A 13,436-nucleotide genomic window follows, 5' to 3' on the forward strand; every position below is an offset into this window, starting at 1 on the left:
CAATGACATCATTACCAAACCTACAGGAGAGACTTTTATTGCGTGTTCCATAGAGATACAGAACATCTCACCGATAATGCCACAAAATCTGTTAAGTATGTCTGGAGTGACTAACTGGTACAGAATGCGCTGCTCGTCTAGTCACTGGACAGCAGTCTCAATTTAGACTTGAATTTGCTAACAAATACTGGTTGGAAGTATTAGTACTTGTACTCCCAAACACATGCATTACCCATTTTCCTACCAAGGGAGAACATGGGACTTTTACCCTACCCTCTATACAGTGCTTGATTGCTTCTCAAGATTACAAATTCCCAGTATGGGATTTTAGTTACCTTGTGAAAACCCCAGCTACTCACTAAATTTCTACAGCAGTTTCTCAAGACAGTATGAAAGAAGAAAACTGTACTTGTAAACAACAGTCAAAAGAAAACAAAAAATTTGGAACTATAAGCCAGGTTTTTTTACAAAAGCAATTCAATACAGCACGACATAGACTGATGTACGTTAAGTATAATTTTCTCCACAAAGTAGTAACAGTAACAGATTAAAACCAATCCTCAAACTGCAATTCAAGGAATACATAAGAAGAGTTAAAAAGTTAGTTAACCGAATTAGTTGTCATTTTCTGAAATGGAATTTATAATATGCCTCACAAATGCATGCAACATTAGCCCAATGCAATATTTGCTAATTATCTTCAGCAAGAATACTTTCTGCCAGAAAACAACACCATCAATATTGCAGTAGGGCTAAATGCATATTGCACACCCGGATATTGTAAACAGATACTCTCTATTTCAAGTAAGGCTGACAAGTCTACTCCCATTTAAACAACAAAAACCCACCCAGCACAGGTAAGGCTTTTAAATTTGAAACAAAACATAAAGCAGTTTTACCATGCAATGGGAAAGGTAGACCTGACCACTTTATTGCCATAAAGAATTGCTATACAACCTTTTGACTCCCTTCTTAGTTCTAGGCTTCCAGACCACAAGGAAGCCTGCAGGAATCCCTGCCATTTAAGTAAAATGTTGTGTAGGCATAGCATATCCCTTTAACATTGCAGAATTAGGTCAACAAAATAAACTGTTGATCAGTAAATTTAATTTTTAATTTAATCTATGGATAATAATTGCCTGGCTTCTGTCCACTGCACAGGAGTAGAGTGTTTTACCTTCCTCATGTGTTACATGTAGCTGCAAAGAGTAATTGCATGTTAATTAAAGGCATATAAAATACTTTCACATGAGGTAATTCTGATTTTTACAAGACTCCTTTTAGTTGAGCAGAAGAGGAAAAGAAGGAAAGCAGAGAAAAATCTCTTTCCTAAAAAAAAAAAAAAAGGAACTCCAGATATCTGAGAAGAAAAACACATTACATTCATTTGATAAACACATTTATTCCTAAAAATTTGCAAGAGCACAGAGAAGTGCTTGAAAGCCTCTCTCTCCACTTCAAAGAAGGGAGATGCTTAAAACTCAGGCAGCACAGGTATGCCACTATAGTGTCTACAGAAAAACTCTTTCAATCCCATGAAACACATTAATCTTGTTCCCAGAGGAACTCGTTACTCTTATCCAAAGAAGCTTTTTACCATTCTACATTTACTCTCGGAGAAGGTTGTTTCAGTTCTTTCATTAGCAGTGCCAGCTTACAATGTTTTGGCAACAATGACATTACTTTGATAAAAGTTATAAACAATGAGCTATCAATATAAATACAGATGAATAAAACTCAGTAATAAAACTTGTAATAAATTCTTCCAGTGACTTTTCCTGAATAGCCACTAATGCACTTGTATACGTATCTACAAATACAATTTCACTGGCAACTGACACAGCTGATACCATTTAATTGCAATCTTTACAGCTCATCTCCCTTTTCAAAGAAAGGGGCGATGGGCAAATCCCTCAATATAGCAAAGATTAAAAATCCCTACTACAGCACATTATTTAATTTCTCACGATGTCTCCTATAAGAAAAAAGGCACAGCAGGTGGCTAGTAAAATTTGTAGCAGACCTATAATGAGTCCAATCAAGCAGAGCTAGCAAGCATACAGGAATATAATCAGAAATTAGTGCACTAAAAATTACTTTCCTTCCCAGAAACAGAAATCATTACATTAAAGGCTTTCAGTGTTTTGATAAATATGAAAACAGCTACTTCAAAAGACTAACAGTATATGCTAATCCTTTCTAGTTGTTTTAAGATTTGCTTACTAGTGAAACAATAACAAAACTGAAGGCTCTCAGACATTCTACTAATTATTTTTAATCTGATCTTTTTTTACTTACTTGAGCATTTTTTCCCAGATATCACTGTCATAAAAGGCGTGACTCCAACCCATTTTGACTGTTCCAACAATGACATTCTGCTTAAAAACATCTGATCCTAACTTGCGATACAGTTCTTCACAATCATCCAGAGGGATATGGAACAACCCCAACATAAAAGCTAATATTGCTCCTGAAAAAGAAATATTTTGAAATGTAAAATATAGGCTGAAGTAAGATTATAAAGATGGATTACCATTTAATGTAGTTCATAAGTTAACAGAATATCTATCTTGAAAAGGGAAGAACAATTGACATTTATATCACTAAATTCATGTTCAAAGATCCCAAACCATGTTTCAAAGGAGTTCTACAAGATTGGAAGGGTCTACTTTCAAAAACAGAACAATGAGAAGTTGACAAATGGCATTATTTCCTTTCACAGGTTTCATCTCTGCAAACATATACGTGGCAGAAAGCAAATTAAATCCACTGCTTTATTTGGAAAGAGAAATTAATAATAGGAATCTATGCTGTGGTATCAAAAATATATTTGGATCATTACTTGCTATCCCGCAAACTCTGAGTCAGTAAAGAAAAACTCTAGGAAAATTCTGTAAAAAGAGGGGAGTTTTGATCAATTTGGAATAGATTTGGCTGCAACCATTTATAATTAGTCATTCATACATACTGCCATCTAGTGTGTGCCTAAAAAAAATTATGACCTACCCTTGCAGCAACAAAACAGCATGGTTGCAGAATACCATTAAAGAGACTGTGGAAAAATACAATTAATGCATCATTATAATTCTTAGATATATTAAACTGAAAGGGACATATACAACCTTTAAATGCAATTGTGCAATACTGTGAGGAGATGTAATTAAGCATTAGGAATAATAAGGACACATAATTTTTCCAATTTGGAAATGTATGCAATAGGTTTGAATAAAATTAGTTTAAAAAGGAATAAAGTATTGAAATAGAGTAAGAATAAAACACATATGCAGAAAGAACTACATTAAAAAGTTACAGATGGATTTAAAGGAGACATGACTTCCAAGCTTCTTTTGCTCTCACAAATCCCACCACAATAGCTGAGTGTCAGTGGATTGGTGGTCTCAATTTTTTAAAACATAGGCACAGGTTATATTAAGCATGTGTTCTACTTGACACATTGAAGTTTCATCAAGAGAAACTTACTCAACTCCCAAATCACTAAATGCCTGTATTCAAGTCAGACTAAACATCTAGCAGCAGAGAAACACCATTTTTCCTGAATCATGCAAATCCTCTCCTACTTTCTTTTCCTCTTAACGGTCCAGCACCAATTCTATAATACCATGTATTTGCTATTTTGATGAACAGTTTCAAAGCCAAAGAGACAAAATTCATAGCAAATGCAAATTCATTTTCATTTCACCTCCCGAGAAACAGCACCAAAAACTGCAGTCAGCTTCAGCACACAAGTGGCAGTAGATAATATCATAGTCAAGGTACACATTAAAGGGCTTTGCTGAAACCTGCTGGATGGTAAGAAGGAGAGTAAGGTCAACATCAAAGATATAGCGCAGGCTCTACCATATGGTCCAGCAAAAAAAGTGTCTGATGCTTCCACCACATCTTGCTCTGTATCACAGACTCCTATACTCCAACCACCATTTCAGTCTTAGTGACCAACACTGCAGGGGGAAAAAATACCTAAATAAAACCTTTGAGGCTAAGGATCTTATCTTGAATAACACAGGGATAGAGCTGGATAATGACACATGAGATAGGCAAAAATATAACCTGAAAGGCAAAAGTATTCTTTCCTTCTTCAGCACTAGTAAGACTTCAGCAGAAGTCTGGACCTGAATAGTATTCTTCAAAAAAAGATGGGGACCAACTGAAAAAAAGAAAAACCACACAGAAAAACCCCCCAAACAATCACGGGTCAAGAGAATCAATCTATAAGGAAAGCCTGAGTAAACCAGCTATGACAAAAGCCTTTAAAATGCACAAAAGGCTTCTGCAAAGAGAAAAAAAATCTGTTATCCGTGTTCCTGAGGAATGAAGACAAGAGGAAATAAATTTGAACTGCAAAAGGAAGATCCACATTAGACATTTGGAATTTTTTTCAGAATGTAAAGAGAGCAGATCACTAGCCCAGATTTTTCTGAAGAGACCTGACATTGATTCAAAATCTTAGACAATTGTCAGCAGTGAAACACACACAGCTGATCCTTCCCTTGGGAAATGAGACAGCCTCCTAAGGACACTTCCAGCTCTGTAATACCATGACTTCACTTATTTGTGAGTTCTCCTGAAAAAAATACTACTTCTATCAGAAATGTGTTCAAAATGCATTTCATAACTGGAAAGAAATAATGGAGGAAAAAAAAAATCAACACAGAGATGCCAGCTTTGTTTAAGCAGACTTCTCATCTGCACATCACTGAAGGCTGGGAGAATACATGGGGCAACTAGCCCTATGTTGTTCTTAACAACTCAGAAAGAATATTTTGGGAGAATATCATTATGTGAAGTCCTTACACAAACTTCACGTACATCCAAAACTGATGGTCGAAGAGATGAGTGCAATTCAGATGTTTTTGTAATAAAATGCACTGGAAAACAATATGCTTAGAGAACCTTTGATTACAGTATGTCAATGATTGAATCCCTCATATGATGCATCTGAATGCCACTAGTTATTAGATCAAGACAGAAATTTAGGAAAAAAAGTACATTTTTAAAATTCTTGGAGCAGGCCAGCACATTTGAAAATGTGGTAGTATGCACTTTGCCTGATCACATACTCTTGATGCTATAAACTGCTCCCTGTGACTGAACTATTAGTGCACCACTACTGAGAAGTATCTTTGTTATACTGGGAGATCACACGAGCAGTGAAAAGAACACACAAGCCACATCCACAGCATACCTGCAGATAAATTGTCCTCAATGGATTAAGTGCTCTATGTATCTATAAACATACCCTGGAGAACAGTGATAATCACCCTCACTTACAGAATTCCCAGCAGCTCAGTTCATGGGGCAATGGCACTTCTTTCTCTCAACTGCCCTGTTTTCATCTCTGGATTTCTGCACAGAATAGGCACAAACTTGGTACACAATTTATGTTAACTTGGTTCCCCATCAAAAATGTTTAGTGGCTATCACTGCGTTGCACGTGCTTGCAAATTTTCTGGTGCTTCCATGCGCAGATATTGTGCTCAAAAATAGGCATGTGATCTAAGTATGCAGGGCCCTGTAAAGCATCATTACAGCAATCCTTCTCTGTGGCTGCCTGCATTTACATCCGATGACCACCAGTGAAGTACAGGGAAGCTAACTACAAAGACAGACTTTGTGATGCTGAATCCACAGCAAACCAATTATTTCTAAACCTCAAAGGCAAAACAGCTAAACCATATTAAGAGATTGGAAAAACATAGCAGAAAAAAAAAGGACTGTAATGCACAAGAGGCATCCTTCCTGTCATTTCATACATAACTCTTGTAAACCACAATTCATCCAGCTGCAAGCTTCTGCAAATTCTACTGGCATACGTACCATCAACACAAACTCAAAACAGTAAAGTACACTGCTAGCACATGCAGACAGATACGTACAACCTCTCCCAGCCATGTCTTGTCACCTATTGCTAGCTGGACTACTGCAGAAAAAAGCTTTGTAGTATAAATAAAGCTTAAAAGAACACACTAAGTACTTACTAGCATACAAACCTCAAAATCTGGTGAAGAATTAAGAATAAAGTTAGTTCTAATCCGAGCAGTGGGATCGAATTAAGAACGCCAGGCTTCTCTATAAAAGATGTCTTTTTCATTATTGAAGGAGACTAATACTAGAGAAGTCATTTTTTAGTGAAACCATCTTCCAAAGAAACGACCACTACCTGCTAACTTAACAAAGGATTATTTTCAAAGACTATTAAAAATATAAAGCAGGGAACTATATTGTGCCTACAAATTAATTCTGTCCAGCAGACCTAAACATTCATCTCTTCTCTACTATTTTGAGCCTACTAAGCAAATCTCGGGAAACACGAACATTATATCTGGTCATGTTGATCTGCATTTAGTGTTATTTCTGAATTAAACTGTATGGAAGATAAGCATAGTGCAAAAAAAAATTTGAAGAATGTGGATTTCTAAAGGAAATTGAGCTATTGAACTACAGCATACCTCTTATGTTCGAAAACATAAGCATTATGCTGTTACTGGTTTAGCATCATTTCCAAAAGAGATGACTGTCTTTTAAATATGCTTTAGAGTTTCCTACTTCCTAGGGAGGAGTAACTTTATCACTGAGTCACAAAGTAGTTAAGGCTGGGAGAGACCTCTAGAGGTCATCTAGTCCAACCTCCTGTTCAAACAGGTTCAATTAGAACAGGTTACTCAGGACTTCTTCAGCCAAGTTTTGAATATCTCCAGGGATGGAGATACCACAGCCTGTGCATGGAACTCCTCCCAGTGTCTGACCATCCTTGCAAGGAAAATGATTCCTTACACCTAATTCTAACTTCCCACATTCCAACTTGTCTGTTGGCTTTTCTCCTATCACCACGCACCTTCAAGAAGAGACTAGCTCCATCTTCTCTCTATTTTCCCATTGGTTGAAACAGCACTAAGACCTCCCCTTACCTTCTCTTCTTAAGGCCGAATAAACCCAGTTCTTACACTCCCTCTCTATATGTCATGACCTCCAGTTCCCTGACCATCTACTTGGCCCTCTGCCAGACTCATTCAGTGCATACAAGAACATATGCAACAGATTAAGGGTTTACTGAGGAGACTAAAACTAAACACACAGTCCCTAAAAAGGGACCCTTAATCTGTTGGGTAAGTTTTTGTGCATATAAGCCAATATGTGGTCATCTTTCTTTGCTCCAAGGGTACACTGCTGACTCACATTCAACATGTTCCAACAGGAGCAAGTCTCTTGCTGCAAAGCAAGTTTCTAGCCAGTCAGTGCACCTCAGATGGAGGGCTTGGTACTCAGCTTTACTGAACCTTGGATGGCTCCTATCAAGCCATTTCTCCAGCCTGTACAGGCCGATCTGAACAGAGGGAGGGCATTGCTGTATCAACCACTCCCTCTAATTCTAATTCAGTATCATCCAAGACCTTGCTACAGGCGTACTCTGTCCTGCTGTGCAGATCATTAATAGACACAGGAAACGCCATTGGCCCAATATCAGTCCCTGAGGGACATTCTCTTAGTTGTCTGTAAAGCCCCATAAACATCTAAGATATTCCTATCTACAGAAAATGAAGGTTTCACATTCATTGAAAAAAAAGACAAATCACTTTGAAGTTTTAATTAGAAGCAACAAGTATATCATGAACCACCCAAAGTTCTTATTCAGAAGAAAAAGGAAAGCCTTTAGAAATCACACCTGTACTTTCTCAGTTTGCACTCAAAGTCAGAAACCAGCAAGTTCTGCAAAATCTACTTTTATCCTCAGATGTTCTTCTACTATATTCATAGCAAAATACCAACTTGTGGCTTAACAATTACCTGTGCTTACACCACAAATGTAGTCAAAAAGCTGATGAACCGGCTTTCCAGTTAGCTCTTCTAGTTTCCGTAGAGTCTGAAGTGCAACTAAACCCCTGAAACACAAAAAAGCCCCTTCACACACACAATTGTAGTTTTATCTTACATAGCTCAAACTAAGCTCACGTTTGCTTAATTATAACTTAGTAACTACAACAGTAAGAATGCTGAATATTTCAGGGAATGAAAGAGCAGCAGAATACAATTAAAACAGAATTACAAATACTAAATATAAATTACATACTCAAGCATACCAAAAATAGTACTCAACAGCTACAGCCATATTGTTTTGTAGCCATACTGTTTTGTAGCAAAGGCTCAGCGATGATCTTCCTTTGTAGACACAGACTCAGAGATTTTAGCTGCATCCACACCACATAGCACTTGCAGTTTGGTCTTAACAGGGCTATACAAATGCCCCTTAGGACACAGTATTTTTCTGTGGATTTTTTTTGCCTCAATTCAGTGTGTCTGAAGTAATGGGAGAGATGCATTCCAGACCATCAGACTTGTGCTTCTAATAGCACGAAACAAGAGTATCTGGCATGCAAAGGTGCTAACTCTGCTCAGCTAGAGCTAGCAAACTGTGTATGGCAAAAGGAACACCAGACCAAGTACCATCCTGTCAACGCATTCTGCCGAGAATGGCACCTCCCACATGCTGCCCCCAAATCTGTCCTGGATTGCGCTGAAGAGCAGTAATCAGCCCGGTCCAAAACTATAACCAGATGAACACCACGAAATAAGTAGCACAACAGCCCATAGTCAGTACTCAGGCTCATTCTCCAGACTTGTTTCATTTAGTGTTATAGATGTAGATATCATTTTCTAAAGATAAGGTGTCTTCTAATGTCACTCCTCTAGAAATCTGACAGAAAAATTAACACATTTCATTTATGCATATAGCATCCTTCTTTCTACTTTGTAAAATCTTTGTGGTTTACAATGAACTTTTGGAAACACAAATGTTGAAGTTATGACATACACTTACTCCTTACTGAAGACAACTGATTTTGATGCAAGAAACATTATGTCGAAGCAAAAAGTTTGTGAAACTGCATTTCTATAATGACTTCATGCTTCACATTCTATCAACACAGATTTGTGAATCAGTAAATATTTGCCAACAAGATTTTTTCAAATATGCCTGAGAACACAGCTTTTAGCAAACATCAGACTTCAAATTTAATGAACATGCTTCTGCTACTACTCTTTTACAAATTGTGGTAGGTGCAGAAATTCATGCAGAACTAGAGCACGCATAACTAAGGACATGTGGTGCACAAATTTTTTTTTTAAAAAGTGTTTGTTGTAGAAGAGATATAAAACAACAGCATGGCTAGAGTAGCTTTCACCACTAGCCTATTCATTCTTTCATAAGACCCGTCCTGCTAAGGCAGGTCACTCTCCAGACAAGCACAAGAACATTTTTTGTATTACTAAGTCAACACAGTCATAAGAGTATATACTACTTCCATCATTTCACACCAATTTTGTATTTCTGAGATCAGTCGTGAGCAGACTAACTCAAATAACCATTTAATTTACTTCCAAAAGGAGAAAGAGCCAATCCAACCACTTACGTGTGCAGCCAGCTTTAAACAGTTAAGTACTTTCAGTGTCATAGGACTACTAATGCATGGAAATTTAAGCACAAATGCATACAATAATATGCATATAATACCACCCATCACTTGGATAGTCAAATGTAACAGAACTGTAAATCATAAATTGCATCTTTAGGCACAAACTTATCAAAGAAAAACTGAATTTTTATTTCCAGTTACAGTATGAAAAAGGCTACAAGTATATAAAAAAACCTAGAGGTTTTACCTTGTTCCTCCCCCATCAATAGTGAGGACTCGAATTCCCCAGCCTTTCACAGGGTCTGTATATCCAATTATAGCTAAAGTCTCTCTAACAGCAGCCTGAAGACTTTCGTCATTTGCCTGTCTCAGTCGCAGTAGGCATGGGATTAATTTTTCCTATTGATAAACACAAAGATATTCAATTCCCACTATATGTTTCAACCAAAAGAATCCATACTTAAATTTACTAGTTTGGCATTTAAGTACAAAAGTAACGTAGTTGTTAAATTCAGAGGAAAACATCTTCAAATCTGTATTTACTCATCTATCTTTCTAACAAGGGAAAGAAAGCACTCCAGTATTATGTTGTACAGCACTCATTGATAAAGTAACTACCTATAAGAATTAAATAACCAAGGTGAAATGTAAACCTTTCAAATAGCTAGAAAAGTTATATTTGCCAGCAGTTTACTTTTAGTGACTTTAATGTCACAGTGGTCAAATAAAAACTCAACTCCAGAGCACATCAAGTATAGCTAAAAGCCCAGATTTTGCTAAGTATCACACCATTTCAAAACAGTAAATGCTTTCTAAGTAAACTAATATTAAAACAAAATAAAAATTACAATTCTTCCTCACACTGAGTAATATTTAATGTACTATTATTATCACAAAGATATAGAGTATTATAATCAAAACTAGAGTAGTGAAGTTACCCTTTCATAATAAAGTAATTCACATCTATTCTTGTGGATGCCTGCCTTGTACCCTGCCTAGATTATTCATCTGGCCTGCACTCTATTCCCAAAGATCTCTTTTCCAGAAATACTATAACCTATGTCACGCATCTGTCACACCTTGTGGAAAAAGGCACAGGACCAACAAATGCTGTGATTTGGCTAGTACTGCTAAAATAGTCTACCACCCACCTCCTGTCCTCTCACTGCAGGAACGAGAATTAGTAGGACCAGACTATGTGAACTTATATTTGATGGTTATACCCCACTGTTGTCATCTCTCTTTGAAGGAAGCATGCAAACAAGCATAAAAACTGTTGTTCATACGCAGATCAACTGTACCGTACATTCCCGTCTGGTCAATTGCAACAGAGGACACAGTGTATGACCTTTGTCTACCACTAGAATAAGCTACACTATCTATCCACATGATAATGCTGTATGCTTCTAAATTAAACATTGCAATCTTAAGAGCCTTAAGCTAAACTACTGATAGCTTGCATAAGAATCTGCTTGAACCAGCTAAAAAAATAGCTATGAAAAGAGACATTCATACTGTAATCTTCACAAATAAAAAATATGACCAGTCCACAAAAGCACAAAGAAAGTTTTATGTTATTCTATGGCAATCCATCTGTCAGATATCTATTTTTTGTCTAAGCATAAAGACTATTTGCACCTTAATTGCAACTCCTCTGCTCTCTGGAAATTCTAGAAGATGATAGCTCAGCTCTTCAACCCGGCTGATACAGATTCTTCGATTAGAGGATCTTCGTAGGGCTTGAACTAAAGCTCGAGTCCTGTTATCAATACTCACTCTTGCAATAATCTAAAAAAGATAAAGTTACACAAATAACATAAAACTACTCTAAGAAACATGTAAAATTTATCAAGACTAATTCCAAAATGTTATTTTAAGATTTCTTGGAAGTAAAGGACAGCATGTTGTACTAGAGATCTGCTACAGGCTCCGAGTAAGCATTGCTTAAATGTAAACAGCCAACCTTTTGATTCTTTGTTTACTAGAAAAATAAATAAACGCGGTTCACAGCAGCAATACACCAAACAAATACATGTCAGCATGTATTCAGATGTATTTTCAGGGCAACTTTGAAATCCCAGTATTTGGACCATGAAGGAGTATAAGATTGCTGTAACTACAACAACAAAAAAAAGGCAACTACATCCATCGATATTTATGTGCTTTCTCTCTACATACATACATATATACATATACTATACACACATGTACTATACGCTTAGATATAAAATTACATATACATAAAATTACTAACATAAAAAGTAGGTACACATATATGTATACATATATAAATAAGTATACATGTACATGTAAGCTTACATATAACTTACATACAGTATGTATATATAGTTTTTATGTGTATATAAACATGCTTATATAAATAAGTACATATGTACTTATATATACTTATACATATAAACCTATATGTACATATACATGTATTAAATGTAAGTATGTACACAGGTCATACTAATTTATGTAAGTATTTATGTGTGTATATATGCATACATAAGTTTACATATAGGTGTATATACACGTGTGTATAGTATATATATACACTTGTAAAAAATACACATATACATAGAAGATAACACTAAACAAATACTTACTTTTTCTCTCTGAAGAGACAGACGCTTTTCCCTCTCTTCTGCAGTCTTAGCCTCTTTTGCGTCGTCCTCCTCATCTTTCTCAGACACTTGTTCTGGCTCTTTACTCTTTTCTTGTGAAACAACTTTTGTATCAGACCTCAACTTGGGAACTAACCCAACAATGTAACTGTCTACAAAAGCTTGTACACTGTTACTGGGATATGAAAGAAAGTTTGCAATACTTCTTTTAGAGGAAACTGGAAGAGCAGTATTTGTCTTTTCAGCACCCAGAGTCTCTGCTTCAGGAGCTAAAGTAGCTGCTAGGGTTTTCTTCACTCATTACAGTATTTTCTGATGAATCAAGCTTATTCCTTTCTTCACTTTTAGAGTCCGGTATCAAAGCATTCCTTTTTTTCTCTTGATCCATAACAATATTGTTAAAGTACCAGTTGATATGATCAGCTACAAAGTTGAAAGTCTCTCCAAAATTAGTAGAAAAGTAGCTTACATGAAAAAGGTGTGTTTTAATAGACGCTGAATCTTCTGGAGTATCTTGATTAACGCCACTTGAACTTACTAACATAAACTCCGACTTTTCATTTGCACAACTGGATTTCTTTGCAGCTGGGCCTCTGTCACAATCCTCCTGAGTTCTGGCATCTGTGACTTGTTTATCGTTTTCTAGATTTGTACTGATGTTATTTCCACCTGCATTACTTTTATTTGCTTTTCCCAGAGTACCTGAGTGTGACTTTAATCGAGCTATCCGTGATATCAGGTCACTGTGAGTGCCAGACACTGCCTTTGAAACAGATTCTATAGTATTCTTAATTCGTGACATGCGATTGTTCACTTTTGTGAGTCCTTTGGAAGAAGAAGTTAAAAGTTTAGAAACTCCGTAGTATAAAAAGTCATGGCTGTAAACGTATTTGTCACACCAAAATGTTCTGCTTCTGGCCCATTTACACCGAGGCTCGCTTGTATGAAAAACTCTAGGGTGAATGGCATGATTTATCCTCCAGCAGACTTTAGGTCTATACAAATAGACGTATTTGTTTCTTTGCTTCCACCAAAGACTTTTGGGGTTAATCACAAAGAACAAATATGCATCTAAAGATAAATTAACTGTCATTACTTATAAATAATTACACCTTTTCTATGTTGCTTGTCTACTTCATTCCAGAAAATATATTTCAATAAATGAGTCTCATATCACGGTGTTACCTGAAAAAGAAAAAAAAAAAAAAAAAAACAATGGAACCCTAAAGCCAGTAACAGGTTAAATTAAAATCACACAGTTACTTAAAGCAGATACAGCTTATTTATTCTTGCAGTAAAGATAGTTAAACATTAAAATCAAATAATGACATGGAAATATTACTGCTCAGGACACTTGGTAGTGTCATCCCAACATTTTAAT

The 13,436-nt window shown here is 36.3% G+C and overlaps 1 protein-coding gene across 1 annotated transcript; it reads right to left on the reverse strand.

Annotated features, from left to right (window-relative positions):
• Positions 1–2,259: 2,259 nt before the first annotated feature.
• On the reverse strand, positions 2,260–13,236 carry LOC104463914 (calcium-independent phospholipase A2-gamma-like). Its single transcript, XM_010076426.1, is given in 6 exon segments — positions 2,260–2,470; positions 7,804–7,898; positions 9,676–9,827; positions 11,067–11,216; positions 12,038–12,338; positions 12,340–13,236. Coding segments are annotated over 6 exon segments (1,683 nt in total). The 5' UTR covers positions 13,149–13,236; the 3' UTR covers positions 2,260–2,294.
• Positions 13,237–13,436: the final 200 nt, after the last annotated feature.

This window comes from Pterocles gutturalis, unplaced genomic scaffold (assembly GCF_000699245.1).
Source record: "Pterocles gutturalis isolate BGI_N339 unplaced genomic scaffold, ASM69924v1 scaffold30908, whole genome shotgun sequence".
Taxonomy (NCBI): Eukaryota; Metazoa; Chordata; class Aves; order Pterocliformes; family Pteroclidae; genus Pterocles; species Pterocles gutturalis.